Genomic DNA, 17,409 nt, shown 5'->3' with positions numbered 1-17,409 from the left:
GATAAATCTCTAGAGGAGCAATAAATCAATAGAACCGTGAGAGTTTCCCAGCTCATTTAGAGAGAAAATAGATTTGTCTGCTGAAGGATGATTAAAGATGGGATGGGCAGGAAGGCACGAGAATGTCTCATGTGAGAGTCACCTACCCCCGTGTACCTAGCTTCCTGTCTAGGCTCTCACACCACGCTCCTCTCTAAAATGTCTGAGTACCTATTCTTATACTGATTCTTACCAGAATAGCTGCTGGGAAATACCTGACGTACTCACTCACTTTCTTCCATTTCAGATCTTTGAGTTAGTATTAGAAAAAGGTGCTTTTATCCTTGCCATTATTATTCCTATTTCTTCCCACCATAAAGGAACTGTTTCAGTTTTTTCCTTGTCTTTTATCTTTATGACATTGTCTCCTAAAGCTAAACTACTACTTAATATAAAAATGTGCTTTCTCAAATACAAACTTTTCACTGGAACATGCCCATATTCCTTTTGAAAGACAAATGTTTCCTTTATAACTTTTATATAATGTTACTATGTGTGCCTAGATGCTAGTTTTACAGTTTTGCCCCAGCTTGTTTATCTTTGAAAATGCTCCTGCCCTTGACCAGAATATAAGAAAGAGCAGAGTGGCACCTTAGAAACTAACTGGTTCAGATAAGTACAAGCTTTCATAGGTGACATCCTAATGCAGAGATGGGCAAAATGCGGCCCGCGGGTCAGATGCAGCCCACCAGGCCATTCTATCCAGCCCGTGGATTTCTAAAAATGTAGAAAATGAATATTTATCTGCCCCTGGCTGCCTGTCATGTGGCCCTTGATGACTTGCCAAAACTCAGTAAGCAGCCCTCCGCTCGAAATAATTGCCCGCCCCGTCTTAATGTCTCTCTGAACCAGTTAGTCTCGAAGGGCCTTTGTACACACCATAAAATTGGCTTTTAAAGTGGCTTAAATGCCCCTTTGCACTGCTTTAATGGTGTTGCTGTTTGCAGGTTCAGCAGCATATTTTGCTTTAAACGACTTTGGTACATAGCAAGATAAAACACCTTCAAGGTGTTTTAGTTTGCTACCTAACAAAGTGCAACAGTGCATGGGGTGCTGGAAGCCGACATGCTCAGGGCTTGGCGGGCCTTGCAGAGCTCAAGGGCTGTGGGAACCAGCAGCAGCCTCTGCAGGCTGGTTCTGCTGAAGAAAAAAAATATGGTGAGCCTGATCTTTCTTCTTTCATTCTCCCCAGAGCCTGCCAGCCTGTCTGAGCTGTGCGGGGGTCTGGTGCTTCCCTCCATGACTGCAGCACCCCCTGGGACCACCCGGGCTGGGTGTCAGTGGGCAGGTGCCACCTGGGGGACCCCCATGCAGCTTGGACTGTTTGGCCCACTGGCAGCTTGTTCCCTGCCCCCCCCCCTGAAGAGGCAGGTAAGGATTGGGCTCCCACCCTTGTATACATGCCATGGGGGTTTAGTTCAGTTTAATTTTCCCTAAATTGAAGCAGTATTTTTAAAAAAACACCGTTTCAATTTAGGGAGAATGAAACCAAATTAAACCCCCGTGGCATGTACAAGCAGCCTAAAGTGCCACCCTGTCCTGCCTCCTGCCTGACTTCAAACTAATACAGATAACTCTCTTGGCTAGGATATGACTGAGTTTGATTTTTTTTCAGCTGCAGGAATAGCTTGAAATACTGGTATTACTGGCCTGCTAAATTTTATGTGTTCATGTTCTAATCTGGCTGACACAACCACACCTTTTAGTCTTCTCCAAACCCAGTTGATAAACTAAGAGTACAAAATGTTATGGGCTAGTAATCATAGAATATTAGGGTTGGAAGGGACCTCAGAAGGTCACCTACTTCCAACCCCTTGCTCAAGGTAGGACCATCCCCAACTAGATTATCCCAATCAAGGCTTTGTCTATCTGGGTCTTAAAAACCTCCAAGGATGGAGATTCCACCACCTCTCTGGGTAACCCATTCCAGTGCTTTGCTACACTCCTTATGAGAGAGTTTTTCCTAATATCTAACCTAAACTTTCCTTGCTGAAACTTGAGGCCATCACTCCTTGTTCTGTTATCTGCGACCACTGAGAGCAGTCTAGCTCCATCCTCTTTGGAACCCCCTTCAGGTAGTTGAAGGCTGCTATTAAATCCCCCCTCAGTCTTCTCTTCTTCAGACTAAATAAGCCCAGTTCCTCCAGCCTCTACTCATAAGTCATATGCCTCAGTCCCTAACCATTAATGATGAAACATTTAGCATTACCAGTCTGAATTTGGAGTTGAGATACAGAGATAGAAAGAGAAATTGTGAAATTGCTGCTGGTGCTGTAGAAAATGAACAAAGAGAAAGTGATGCAAAGTACTGAGAAGAGGCAAATAGTGGAGTAGATTTCAACTGGATGAAATGAACAACAAATCTATGGAAAATGGTTGACGAAAAAAGGCAGGTGATGCATATATAAGAAGAGCATACATAATGCAGATACAAGAATGAAACGTTATATATGATTTCCTTTCTCCTATACTGTTGGCAGGACAAACAACTGGTTTAATTTACTGGAGAAAGAAAATCCAGAGTTACCATCTTGAGAACCAGCAAGTGGTCCAAAAAGTAAGTGCATTCGCTTGTAAAGAGTTCCCACACAGCCGCTTGTTTCTTCAGTTCTAAACAATCATCAGTATCTTTCTGTTCAGTCCATTGATTCTCTACAAATTCATGCCAAGTTTTATTCTATTGATGGGAGAAAAAGAAGAAATTCGACTTATTTAATGTAAAATAACTGACAAAATAACATACATGAATTGTTGCAATATATTTGGCTGTGTACAATGGCCTTGACAACTAGAGTTGGCATTCTTTCCTTGAAGGTTTAACAACAGCAACAATAATAATAATAATAATAAAACCTGGGCATTTTATTTTTAAGTATGATAATGTGCCCAGAATATGATAGCAATAGACAATAATATTTTGCACTTGTAGCATATTATATCTGAAGATCTTCATGTGGTTTGTACAGAGTCACCCAACACTACCATGAAGCAATCACGGAAAGTTAGACATTCACAGGTATTGTTACCTGCTTAGCATTGCAATACCCAGCCCAACTTTTAGGTGCTCCACCATTGGGTGAAATCCTCAGCCCCAAGTTAGGTATACAAGGGCATGTTTACACTGGCACAGAGGTAGGTCCTGGAAAGGGCAGGGTTTAGCAAATCTGCTTTTGCTCTATACCTGCTGATGTGCTCCAGATACAGAAGTTCACCAGAGCCTGCTCGGAGCTGGTTCCAGCGCCTAGTCTCAAGCACACTAGAAAACAAGGGCATGAGGATGGGCAAAGGGGAATGGTTAGGGATGACTCTGTGATGCAGGAGACCTGTGCTCCAATCCAGCAGAGCACGGTTTTGAACCTAAGCTTCCAGATCCCATATTAGTGCTCGACTTGAGTCACACACACATCTCACAGATGTATATTCCCAGGCTGTTTTTAGCCTAGGCATGGTCTGATGACAGCACAGGATTGGACTGTATTGGTGTGACAGGCACTCCTCTGCCTCTTTAAAGAATCCTACCTGGGGCCTCCAGGGCTCTGGTTAGGGCTCCAAGCAGCTGATTGGTTGTAGGATGGCACCAATCCTGTGCATGCAAACCAGCAGAAATTTAGGTACGTAAGAGGGGGCGTAGTTGCCTCCAGGATTTAAAGACTCTAGCCCAGGGGTGGGCAAAATGCAGCCTGGGGGCTGGATGCGGTCTGCCAGGCCATTCTATCTGGCCTGCAGGGCCCCTAAAAAATTTAGAAAATTAATATTTATCTGCCCTGAGCTGCCTGTCACGCGGCCCTTGATGGCTTGCCAAAACTCAGTAAGTGGCCCTCCACCCGAAATAATTGCCTGCCCCTGCTCTAGCCCAAACGGGGTAAGTCACCAAGGTCACCAGATAATTGGTAGAGCTGGAAATAGGCCCCGATTTCCTGACATTTAGATTATGTACTACTCCACAAGATCAGCCACCACCTATTGCAAGAATTATAGCCTGAATTTGTGCACATATTTTGCATGTAGATTGCACATATTGATTAAAGGAATGGAAAAGACTCGTTTTAAAAAGGGATAGTGGAGATAAGAGTTTAAAGAGTCTGATAGATAAAGCCATCAATACAGTACATTGAGTATTTCAGTACCTTAAAGCTGCAAAACTCATAACCACTGGAGTCTGTAATTTTAATGGTTGAAAGACAGTTTTCCAGGTCAGACATTTGTTTTTTGTCTTTACTCTGTTTAAAGATAAGCAAATTCAACATATGTTATTTTGAAGAGCTAAGTAGTCATACTAACTGAAGTATTTTCTAATCTGCAAGTACCTCACCTCTAACGTTTGATTTCTTTGCCAAACAAAGCACAGCGGCAGGAGTGAGACTGCAGCAACTGTCATTTGCTTCTATGTGTTGGAAATGGGTAGGAGCCAAGGTCAATGTGGCCCTTTGGTACAATGAGATCTAGTTACTGAGTGCAGCAGTCTTTGACAGTTGCTAACCTGGAATATAACAACTAATGATGGGCTGTGCTCAAAATACACATCAGGGAATAAATTCTGTGTGCTTTGCTCCTGCAAAACTTCCAGTGCAATCAGAGATACAGGACTGGGAAATTCATGAGGTTAATTTTTTTTCAAAATATTCTTATCTTGAATACTTTACTACTTTAAGCCACACATTTAAAGACCACACTGTGTGGTCAAATTTAGCATGCAATTGAATTTCTGTAAAAATAAGATTTCATGAAGCTTAAGAGCAAGAGAAAATGTTTCATGAAAAAAAGAATCAGTGGAAGGATTTTTTAAAACCAACTTTGTCTGCAGTGTTTGCAAGCAAGCCCAAGCCAACACCATTGCATTTAGTGCTTCAACTGTTCATTAGATTTTGAAAGTAAATGTTGATTAAACTGTTTGATTTGCTTGTGGAGACTCTTTACGTGCTTAGGCTTTATTAAGGAAATATTGGTGAAAAATGAATTTTGAACAATGCTGATAAATTGAAAACCAAAGTTAGGTTTAAATAATCTTAAATTCATAATTGGAGCTGGGTTGATTAGTTCCATAGGAGAATCTGAGGAGGAAGCAAAACCAGTATTGCAAGCAGCTTTTAAATAATGAAATCTTGCAAACCTTTACGTGTGCATCATTCACACCCACAAAAAGCCTCAGTCTCAAGATAAGCTACAGATGTTTGAATTCTTTGTGAGCAGTTTGTTGCATGTTTTAAATAAAGAACCTCAGTTTTCTCATTCATAGCTTAGCATCCTGCAATAATCTATGCATATATTTATCTTTCAACAAATGAGCAGCTCAAAAAAGACAAAGTTTAGGTCTGAAGTCCTAGAACAATTAAAAAAAATGCAATGCATTATTTAGGCCTTGAAAGAACTAATATTTGCAAAATTTTAAAGTGAAGTCAGGCAAAAGTAAATACTGGCTAATTTCAAAAAATCCTTGCAGTCAGTTAGAGTATAGGCTTTGGCAAATATCACTTTTACTAAAGTATTGAACTCAGTGCAACTTTTTGTGTGTGTAAAATTAAGTACATGTATAAGAGTTTACTGGGTTAGGATCCATGTCTGGGAAGATTTGAAGTTAAAACAGTTCATATTTGCAACAAATCCCTTGCAAGGTATTTGTTTGGGATTTAAGAAACTTGAGTTATTTTGACTGATAAATATGAGAATTTTGCTTGCAGGAAACGAGAAGAAACTCAAGGTATATTATTCAGTGCAAATTGATCAATCGCCTTTTCATTGTGCTAGTGCCCGAGGACAGGAAAGTAACATAGATTTGCTATTGAGTCTTACCAAAAGTCTAACTTGCCTGTTTATTTTCATTGTTCAAGGTGCCAGAAAAACAGTGGATAAATAGCATAAGCAGAGAAAAAAGTAGATTTCAGGTAGTTTTATAACTTAATACTGTGATTTACTTGGGGTGGGTAACTTAGAAAGGGAAGTGTGTGCATGCAATTTTAAATACAATTTTTAGGTCATACTCCATAGATACAGATTTAACTCGGGCACTAGCCCAGAAATTCAACATTATTTTTAAACTGAGAAGTATATCTATATTGTCTCTGTTAGTTAATAACAAGAAATATAACTGGTTTCCTCTGTGCTTTTACTGCTCTGAGGATACAGATAGATTTGAAGCTCATTAGCAACCATAGCAGCACTGGAATCTGAGTTTGACGCAGACCTCCTACGGTGAAATTACTAATGAGCATGATGATATTGGCCATTTATTAATATTGAAAACTGTAGAAACCAAATGCTATGGTATTTCTAAAGTCACAAAATAGGATAACGGGGAAAAGGAACTAATTTAAACAAGGGTACACACTTTGTAACCCTATCCAAAAGCACATTTTCATTGTTTTATCATTGAAGTAACGATAGAAGCTTGCCAGTTCTGTACATTCAATATTGGTACAGTATAACAAATATAGGATGGCCATCTATATTAAATAATACAAGACATATGTAGAAGTAGTTATTTTGTCGCATCTTCTGCTGGTTCTGCAAGAAGAGATTTTATTCACCAATGTTAACTGGGGGAAAACAAATTCTTGGGGTTCTTTTATTTATTTTTAATAATTAAAAAGGCAGTCTAATTGCCCGCGAGTAAGACAAAGCACTGAAACAAGGCCCTAAGCCTGCTGATGCCGCTGGGACTTAAAGAGGGCACATAAGCAGGTGTTTGATGGAGGACTAATTTGACAAATGAAAAGTATTTTTCCCTTTCATGAATTGAAGTCATAATTAAGCCATATCCTCACTTTGCTCTCAAATAACCCTTGTGGCTTTCACCTGAGAACTGGTCCCTGTGGGTCCCAGCCTTTGTGGGCCAGTCTGCATGGATCAGAGTGCAGGATCAGGGACCTCCTAGGTACAGCAAGGAAAATAGCTAGAGATGCAATGATATGGCCAGACATGTGGGGCAGCTGCTACAGACAGGGGCAGTGGTGACTTCTGGTTGCCACTGTGCCACCAGTGTAATTGAGGGGCTATGGGGGCAGATGTTTTCTTTCTGCCCTCCCTTCCTCCCAAGCTGGTGCATCTGGGTGGGTCTAGGATTTCAAAAAGTGGGGTGTAGGAGATGCCACTGGTGCCATGGGGAAGGCTGCAAATCTACCACTGTGGGCGGACTGTGCCAGGGCTGCAGCTGCCAGGGAATTTTGGCGCCCCAAAGCAGGTAAGACCACTCCTCACCCTGCTCTTGGCAGTACCTCCCTTCCCATTTCATTCCCTCCCCCACTCTCCAGCAGAGTTTGCCTCTGGGTACAAGATGGGGGAAACCCTTCCACTGCCACCACTGTCCCTGGCTGCCCCAGGGGTGGGGGAAGTTCCAGGGCTGCTCCTGCTCTGCTCCAACTGGGGGTGTCAGTAAGTGGCAGTGCCCAGGACAGTGGTGATGGTGATAGCTGGTGGGTCCCCACCTCCAGCACCTGCTTGTGGAGTAGGAGGGGCTCTCAGAAGGTGGGCAAGGCACAGGAGTGCCTGGAAGCCTGCTCCTGCTGCTGTCTCCTTCAGAGCCGGAGGTAGGGAAAGTCCCAGGATTGCTTATGTTTCACTCCAGCTGAGGGCTACGGGGAGCAGCTGCATGGGGTGCTGGGTCAGCGGCAGTGGCAGAGGGTGGGTCCTTGCTCCCTCTCCCTTTCCTGCGGTTCGTCTAGGAGCTCTAGCCTTGGGGAACAGGTGTATGAAATGATGGGCAGGGCTGGGAATGGCACCTGCTCCTAGACTGGAGGACATTTGAGGAGCAGGCAGGGAGCAGGAAGGCTGGAAAGGGGGCTGCAGGGGACCCAGGCATAAGGAAATGGATCTGCTGGCATGTCACCTTCACTGTGGAAGAAGGGTATGAATTTGCCCTTGGATTCACCACTGCTGGTGCCCAGACCAGCTGTCCCAGTTGCCTTGCTCTAGTGATATCACTGAAAAAATATCTTATTATTGAAATGATCAAAGCAAATCAGAAGTGATCTATAAATACTCTTGCAATTACTGTTGTTTCAGTTGTTCAGTCACTGGAAAAACAATCTCAGGAAATTGTAGGCAAGGGAAGATGGACACAGGGATGGGCTCTAAGTGGCAGGTACCGCTTTGTTTGTTACTGTTCTAGGCATAGTTCAGTGGGTTTGGAGGGGTTATGAGGTTCTCTCCATGTAAGCCATAACACAAGCTTACCCCTAACATTTGCTTCAGTGTTTGAACGCTCCCATTCTGCTCCTTATGAGGTTGATAGAGTACCACAATGGGGCCTCTGTCTGGAAAATCCTTGGCATCTTCCAATTTTCTACAAGTACACCATCTACAGTCTGCAGAAAGATCCTAGCACGCTCTGATTTTTGTGAGCTGAGCTCACTCATTGGCCTTTTATTAACAGTGGATATCAGCCATAAATTGTAATTAACTGAGCATCCTTATAAATGACTGAATAACTGAAGTTATACAGCAATTGATCTAACTGCACCTAACTAACCTGGTGAAGAAGGTAAGACCTCCTTCCTGTTCCAAGATAAAAAAACCCAAAAAACAAAAAAACCACAACCCCAAAACAAAACAACTTTCTCTAGCTCTCTGCCAATTTTGGCTCCAGTGGGAAAAACTTCTTTGTTACCCCCGAAGAAGCCATTGTTCAGACTCATTGTATCCTACATCGTTCCTAAGTCACAAACAGGAGGGAAATGAACAGAGCCATCTCAGGAAGCAAAAAGCTCAGAACCCAGGTAGATGTTTAAATTGTTAAGGAGATTGGACTGCAGAGTCAGTCAGCAATTTTCTGCTTTTTTCTGGTGATGGGAGGGGGAGAGCCCTTCCTATGATGTATTTTCTCTTACATTTAGAGGTTCTCCCTCATATCTCAGTCTAATCAAGTTCTCCACACGATGAGTCAGGTGCAGATATCATCAAGTAGAAAATAACTGTTAAAATAGCTAATCTTGCAGGGTGTTACACACCTTTAAGAAAAAAAAATAATAGAGACCTGGACAAAATCCACTTAATTCTCACAAATGCCCACTTTCTAATGTAGGGCTTGGTTGTACAGGTCTTGTGTGCTTGAGTTTGATATCACAGAGGGCTAAATGTTGGACAGGGGCCCGGGATTCAGTTCCTATTTTGTTATATTTTGGCCCCATTTGCAATATTTCAATTAAGTGCGGCTGTGTGCCATGCACAGTGTTACATGAATGCATGTTATATGAGGGATATTTAATCTGATCTCTTGTGTAATACAGGCTAGAGAACTTCAGTAGAAGGCAGGGGAGATTTGCACCTTCTGGACTAATCAAGATAGATGAGAGAGATAGAGCTAGCTAGTACATGCTATCATAAACTAAAGCACACCACATTATCAGAACTTCAGCTACCAAATGCATTAATTGTGTGTACATTCACTGGGAGGTTGTTCATTTTGCTTTTCCCAACACTCTCTAGGTATCTGTGTCTTCCATCACTGCATTGTCCATGTGCTTAATGGCATTACTCATCTCTTTGAAATTAAGCATGTGCTTAAGTACCTGGCCAACCAATGCTTTTACTGTTAATTTTCCCTACCCTCATTTTTTTTCTGCAAAGGCAGTAAAATGAAAAAAGATTTTTAGCTTATTTCTGGAACATACAGTTAAAGGAAAAATATGTTGTAAAATACTCACAGCTCCTTTCTTGATGAATGGCCATCTTGACTTTTTCGACTCTAATGTGTGAAACAAATACATATATGATTATTAGTGTGTGGCTACTTTTTCTTTAAGAAATCAATAATATTTTTTCTTAAGGGGAAATAAAAAAATTATACTTACTGTAGTTACCTGAATCCAAGTTAACTTGGAATTTAAAAGCCCCTCCCCAGTAATTAGAGTTTGGACATGGAAAATTATAAATGTGTTATAAGTTTCCAAGTATAGAATCTAATTACTGGAAGGTTGTCTTAAATTCATCCCCTCTACTGCTGTGGCAGGGACAGCAGCATTAGGATGAGGGGCCAGACCCCTGTCCCTTTCCCTCCATACCTGCCCCCCTGCCCCTTGCTTCCCACCCTCACTCTTCCATGCCTCTGCTTCCCCCGCGCCCCCATGCTTTGCCCTCTTAAACCATATCTGCCCTCCCATGAGCCCCACTTACCTCCTGCTGCAGCTCTGCTCTGGTTCCAGGGCAGTCAGCAGCAGGGATGGCCCAGGCCCAGCCCAACTTGGGAGAAATGGCAGCAGCTCCTGGCTGGGCTGGGTCGGGGCTGGAGAGATCAGAGAGAGAGCTGGAGCAGAAGGTAAGGGGTGGGCGAGCTGAGTGGTCTCCCCCATGCTCCTTTCATGTTGCACACATTGGTGTCCCCAGCGTTCCTCTGGCTGCAAACCGCTTCACCTGGCAAGTAAGCCATCCTGGTTGGGGGCAGGCAGTGGTTCAGCTCTGGTTTTAGCCTCAAGATAGCGGCCAAAACTGGAGCTAAGCCTGTCTCAGCCTGGTGCTTCAGTCTAAGGTGAGGCTTTTCATTCCCTATCTTGATTGGGGGTAAAAACCCCTGAACTTTGGAGTCAAGTAAATACAGTAACTAATCTTTAACATTTGTGTTCAGGAAGATTGTGGCCAGGCCTAAAACTCAGTAAGGTCCTTTGAGTCAGGCCCTCCAGGCAATACTGATGTGCACCAATGGTTGGATTTTCAGGAGCTCTAAGCATCCTGAATTCTCATGGTCACAGCAGATGGTCAGCACTATGGAGAACCCGGCTGCATGCTGTGATCATGGCATGATACAACACAAATGGTCAGATCTCAGGTTAATTCTTAAAGATGTCATCCATCTTGCAAGTAAATTGGGTCTATCCATTATTTTGTGGTGTCTTTTCTATAAAGGGATATTTGAAAATATAATTATGCCAATATAATAATACTGCTATGTAACATCAATGTAACTCTTTGTTGTGGGTGCAATACCAGTAAATCTCCTTGTGTGGACAAACCCTAATAACACAATCCCTGATTCATGAATGCATTTAAGCACGCTTACCCTTCAGAATTAAGCATGTGCTTGCATACCACTGCATTAAAATGGAAGGTCCAAACCATCTTCAAATCCTATTTTGATATAACTGCAAACTGAATTGTTTAGTGAGAACACCTTATCTAATTGACAGCACTTGATTTCCCCTCATGGTTCCTAGACTAAATCTTGGCTTTAATGAATGGATAAACTTCAGCATCGAGTCAGTTGTAGACTAAGGAAAGATCTATATTTGTTCGGCTTTGAAACAGGTTGCTAAATATCGAGCAACATCCGTATCAGCCCACTGATATTTAAAGTTTAACTTGCTTATTTATCTCTTAAAATGTCTTTTAGAGTTAGTGTCTCTTTTCAGAAATGAGTGATGATGCTAATTACTGTTACTGTGATCAGGATTTGTTATGTACTGAACAGCAAAGATCATTGATAACATACACAGAATTTACAAATTAGGCATCTGAATCCTGAGCAGTGTTAGTTTATAGCTGTTATATAAAGCCATTTCATTTTGTATGCATGAGCAGTGTTAGTTTATAGCTGTTATATAAGGCCATTTCACTTTGTATGCATGGTCTTTAAGAATGTGATGCAAGCAAATCCCATCCTGTGCCTGACCTGCATTTGGCAGCAATGCTGAGTGGTGCAGGTAGTCAACAGCACTGTCTGAAACCAGGAGGTCTCCAGGGAACACTTCAAGTCCTGGTAGACTTACTACGATGGAGCTGCGCCTGCGCTCTGCTGATCTGTTTGGAATACAACAACACATTTAGCATCTCTTTAATATTAGATAATTTACAAACTGCTGACTACCAATACCCAGCACTGCCACCAAGCAAAAAACCCCAAATCAAAAGGTGCATAGTGAATTTAAAAAAATCAGCCAGTGGACCAATAGGAAACGTTCCCATCTCTCTTGCTGGCATTACTTTTGTCACTCCTAAAGCAATAGACATGGCAGACACTTCATAAGAAATCTAGAAAGAAAAAGCAATGACATACTGCAGACATATTGAAAAGCATTCAGTTGTTCAGTCCCTGTATGGGGCTGTATGAAATGAATAAAGAGTAGAATAACAAGGATGTGTGATGCAAATTAAGGGCTAGTTCCATCAAGGGGACATTGCTGTCACAGCTGAGTACTGCAGCGTGTAACTTTTAGGTGCCTGCAGTCTTCAAGGCCAAACTAGGAGGGCGATGAGGAGGAGGTGGTGATGCCCCTCTCTCCCCTCCCTATCTTTCTACAATGGACTGATCATTAAACAAGTCTGCCAGTAACGGGACATCTGGGCTCTATTCCTTTTACTGCTTGAGGGGATATGAATACTCATCTCCTTTCCAGAATTCCCTAATCACTGGTCTCTAGGGCATTGGTTCTCAACCTTTATAGATCCAAGGCATCCCCTTTTTAGACTCAAGGTACCCCTCAGACAATGCCAGCTTTTAATTTTCACATTTATTTTTGACTGGAAAAATAATAGGGCAAGTGTTTTGTTTCAAAGAACTTAGAAAGACTGCAAGAAGTTACAATATTTTTAACATTATGGATTTGAAATCTAGGGTTTAGCTTGTGAATCATGTGTAGTGCTAATATTGTGTGGCACCCTTAAGAGGAACTTGTGGTACCCCCAGGGTGCCTTCACACCCTGTTTGAAAATCCCTGCCCCAGGGTATATTGTGATGGGAGGATGGTGCTCTCAGTTTCTTCTTTTGAAGCAGTTGTGCTCTTCATGGAATCATTAAATATTCTTTGCGGCAGAGAAGGCCCGTGGGAGCCTGACTTCTAGCCAAATGATAACCCTGCTCAGGAGGGAGTGTTAAGACCTGGGTTCTAGTGTCTGTTCTAATAAATATGGAACATAAAATATTTTTACATTTATTTTACGTTTCCTCTTCTTGGAGCAGAATCTGTAATCGAGGGCCCTTCCTTTCTTATCACAAAGCTACCATCAGGCTCTGGCCAACAACAGATGGTTGTAGGCACTTTTGTGTCATGTGGTGAAGAGGACCAAATTAAATGCTAATGGTATTTATTTACTTTTATGGCATATGGCATGTTGCTGTGTTTCTGGTTTTGTGCCTTTTAGTTGTGGTTTCTGGGTGTTTGGAGTGGGTGATTTTTTTATTATTTTTTTTTTTTTAAGGGATTTGGGTTAACTGATTGCCTATAAATGTAAGAGACTGGACTCAATGTCCTGGGAGGCTTCTTCTAATCCATGATCTTATGAATGTAAGTTCCTGGCATATGACAAATTTGTAGGCTCCTTTCTATATTTAACTGCCTTTTGACTGTCTAATGCTGTTTCAGATTTATAAACTTCTAGAGCAGGGGTGCTTAATCTCTTGTGTATGTGCCATATGTAGCCCATGGAGCCTTGGAATCTGGCTCATGGGGCTCCCAATGGGTTGGGAAATTTAGTGGTGGGGGAACTGTGGCAGCACTGCCATTCCTTCCTGCTTCTACAGTTCTAAGCCCCATGGGGTACAAGCCTCATGGGGCAGGTTGGACAGTTTTTTCACCTCGGATTTATTATACCATTTTAGAAAATTCTAGTATTGATCCTTAAAAGTACTTAATAACAATCTGCTTTGACCTGGAGATAAGTTTCTTGACAACAATTATGCCAAATGGCATATTTGCTAGTCCTTGGAATTGAATTAAAGAGTAGGTTTACTGAAATCAGATATAAAGGTCTTAATTTCCAAAGATGTGTGCTTACTAGGTAGACAGGAAAATCCTTCAGTCTATGAGTACAAACTGAGGCCATGCCCATGGATCCCTCTAGAGTGCATGCTTATGTACACCCTGATGTACTGAAGAGGCAGAGCTTATTGGAGTGCATGCATTACCATTCTAACATAATTAGAATGCTTCTTGGTAAGGAGGTGCTACAGTGGGAGGAGGGTGTAGTGTGTCTCAGTGCATTGTTGCATTGCACTGGATAGATTCACCTTCTGTGAACATCAGTGATTTACCTGCCTAAATGCACATTTTTTGGAATAAATCTGCACCCTTTGGGCCAGTGTTTATACTGGATATTTTTTGCTGATTTTCCTGGCAAAGTAAAGCAGGAATGACAAGTAAATTAGTAGAATGTGAGTCCTATACAAAGAACGGAGGCATTTCACTGTTGTTTTCTGCCAACAAGTGGTAGGTTCACATTTTTTTTTTAGAGGGAGGAGATATATTTCAGTCTTACATGCATGAAAGAATCATGTGCATCTGATGGAAGAATTGGACCACAGCAAGCATAGTAAATACTTGTACAGTAATTCTTCCTTTTGAATCCCTTTTGCCAGTGAAGCAAGACATCAAAGGTTCATATTACAGAAAATGATTAAAAAGCTTTAAGTAAATGAGGTTCTGGAAATATTAAACATGCACTGTATACAGCCACTCCTAGCAACAGAATATACTCTGTTCTAAGTTATGAACCTTGATGTGTTCACACTTTTCTCCTAGCTATCATTTAGAACACATCTCAGATGTGTCAGGGAACCCATGACCTATACCATGAAGCATATTTATTAATAGAATAAATATGTTGTGTGTAAGAGTAAAAACAGTTGGCTAAATCACAATAGTCACTGGTATAGGATGTTCATAATATTATGAATGTTGCTGACTGAAGGGAGTGTTTACGTTACAAATCAAGAAGAATGATTGGACTCTGTTTTAAGGAGTTACTGCTATAGAAAACTATATATACTAAGGTGTTATGTAGTAGAGTCTTATATTCAAAACCATTTGAATGACACAAAGGGATAAATAGGATTTCAAAAGTGCATGAACCTGGATTCTTACTGAACAATTAGCTGCACTTGAGGGTCTAAGAGGAGCTTGTATAGAGAGAAAAAAATCAGGATTTATGTATGTGGTACATTCTGCAACAGGTGGGTTGGACTGGAAGAGAGAAAATGAATTACTAAACTGAGAGGAAAAGGAGCACTCCATTAAAAAGGGATACACATCAATTTGGTTAAAGGTAAGAAACCAGCTCTCCACACACACTTCGAATTGGAGGAGAATGCCCTGACATTCCAGTCATTTCCCCTAGCTGTGATAATAAAGGATTAGCTGTAAAATTAGATTAACTGATTTGGATAAAATAAGAGTTGAATAAAACCCTTGCTTAAAACTTGAAGAAACTACTGGGCTTCAAAAAAGAGAAACATAAAAGTAGCAGTTTTTCTTACATTTCAGAAAATCCTAATTTTGGCCAGAACAGTTAGTGGAGATAATGCGGTCTTAGAAAAAGAAAAAAAAACTTCCTTATTTACTGTCCATGAGCATATAACTCATCTGGTGAAATTTTCAATCTGTTTTTTTTTGACTGAACAGGCTTGGATTAAGACACATTAATTCATATAAATGTCGACTGCCAAATGCTCAAGATGTACAAAATGGTATATACTCAATGCAGCTACTGCAGCTACCAATATACAAGTTGATATATACCCAATGTCCAGTTTGATCTTCTGAAATTTTGAATTCTATGCAACACTAGATACCTTTCTGCTGAAAGTTAGTGTCTGCTCATAAAACTATTTGCACAATCACTGATCCCCTGATCTTGCAGTGTTTCTGTAAGGCCACCAGATCAAAACAGGATATTTCCATATTAGTTGTTAGTCTCCTGTTTACTCAGTGGCACACAGAGACCATGCTTTCCCTTTGCTATACATTTCAGAGGTTGAAGGATAGATTGGAAATCACAACTATTGAGAAAAATCTAGGAAACTTCCACCATTAAGAATGGGCTTTTAACTGTGCACATACACATATTGAAAGGATGTCCTTGTCTACTGACACGCAACAAATGGACCCCAGTCTTGAAATCCCTCATGTTAGAGTATTGGGGGATTATGATAGAATTTTTCTATTAAAAATGCATTAAGGTGGGGAAATGTGGCATGAATGAGTCAGTTAAAGTATAGTCGTGAACAAATCATTTGACCATTTTGTGCAAAACTGTGCCTGATGCTTATTATAGCATCTTATAGTACAGAAGCATCAGCAGCGCAGTGCTTCAATGCTCCTGTACTTTCCCCCTGAAATTTTCAACAGACTGTTCTTTGAAATCAATATAACAGCATCACAACCACTTGACATGTGGGGAGGAGCTTGTGATTTTCCCCCTTGTTTTGTGTTCCCCTTGCTGTTGTTTGTTGAGTAAGTGAGCTTTAATTGCTCAGATGTTTACAAAGGGTGGATATAGTAGGGCAGCAAGCATGGCCACAGGGAATACAGTTGTAAACAAGATGATAATTCCTAAAAAAATTTTTTGCCATATTAACCCAATTTTTGGGGAAGCTAAGTGATATTCATTATAACAAATTATTGAGAACAAACACTTATCACTTCATCCCGTACTAACTCCTTAAAGCCAAGAATTTACATATTCTTTCTGGATGGTGGGATTAACACTCCTTTCACAAGGCGGTAAGCATGGATCTTCTTTGCTCACATGGGAGAACAATATATAGCTGTTCTGCTGGTTTTTCTAACATAGCTTTGGAGAATAAGTCACGCAAGATTTCTAGAGTTTTACATTCTTTGGCTGATGAAATCTGACACGAAGTGTTAGTTAATCCAAATGACCAACCCTCCTGGCAATTTGCTGTGTAGCCCTCAGACAGCCTGATTGAAATATTATGCAAAAGTAACTGAGTTTGCCAGGAAGAGAAGGCCACCCTCAATACACGCTTTGGTATAAACAAGCCGGTAACAGATACTTCACAAAGTGAGCCTATAAATCTAAATTAAATGTGAGTTTTATATGCAAATACATAGGACAAGCCTTCCACTATTAGATCTGACTTGGACTGAAAAAGAATAAGGAAGTTCAGTTTATAAGATAAAACAAATAGATACCTACCTTGATGTAAGTAGTTCCCTTTCCTGAAAGAAAGTGAGACGTTGGTTACTTGTTTTGAAAGACAGTAACTTGTTACTTTTTATGCAGCAGCGAGCTGCAAAAGGAACATGATAGAGTCCAGGGTGGGGTTCATTATTTTCTGTCTTACGCTTATTTGGCAATACCAAATATGAAAACCTTTAGCACCACTTACTTTTCTAAGTTAGTTCAGCTATTTCTCCTTTAACTTACCCCCCACAGTCTCTCTGCTCACGATGAGCCCCAGAAAGGGTGGTCCAATGCTTAGGAGACTAGCTTGGGGGATCATGTGATATTGGTAATGTTTGAGGGGTGGGGAGGGGGAAGCAAAATGTAAAATAAATTTAAACAGGATTTAGGCTCTGATTTAGTAAAGCTTTTCAACAAATGCTTGAGAACCTTCTCATTCAGCAAGACATGCTCAAGTGATTTGTTGAAGCACATGGTTAGCATTGGCCGGTTGCTTCTATGCTTGCCTTGTTGAGTCAGAACCAT

The 17,409-nt window shown here is 41.1% G+C and overlaps 1 protein-coding gene across 2 annotated transcripts in view; it reads right to left on the bottom strand.

The window, feature by feature from the left end:
• The window catches only part of PLEKHG7 (pleckstrin homology and RhoGEF domain containing G7), a 67,276-nt gene that overhangs the window by 35,233 nt on the left and 14,634 nt on the right, over nucleotides 1–17,409 (bottom strand). For both annotated transcript variants that reach the window (XM_019480804.2, XM_019480805.2), the window contains exons 3-7: nucleotides 16,897–16,919; nucleotides 11,636–11,763; nucleotides 9,678–9,718; nucleotides 4,167–4,259; nucleotides 2,567–2,716 (exon numbers count right to left, since the gene is read on the bottom strand). In XM_019480804.2, the coding sequence (XP_019336349.1) occupies nucleotides 2,567–2,716; nucleotides 4,167–4,259; nucleotides 9,678–9,718; nucleotides 11,636–11,763; nucleotides 16,897–16,919 (435 nt within the window). The remainder of the gene's footprint in view (nucleotides 1–2,566; nucleotides 2,717–4,166; nucleotides 4,260–9,677; nucleotides 9,719–11,635; nucleotides 11,764–16,896; nucleotides 16,920–17,409) is intronic.

This window comes from Alligator mississippiensis, chromosome 4, assembly GCF_030867095.1.
Source record: "Alligator mississippiensis isolate rAllMis1 chromosome 4, rAllMis1, whole genome shotgun sequence".
In the NCBI taxonomy this organism is placed as follows: domain Eukaryota; kingdom Metazoa; phylum Chordata; order Crocodylia; family Alligatoridae; genus Alligator; species Alligator mississippiensis.
This window is presented reverse-complemented; position numbering and strand designations above follow the sequence as displayed.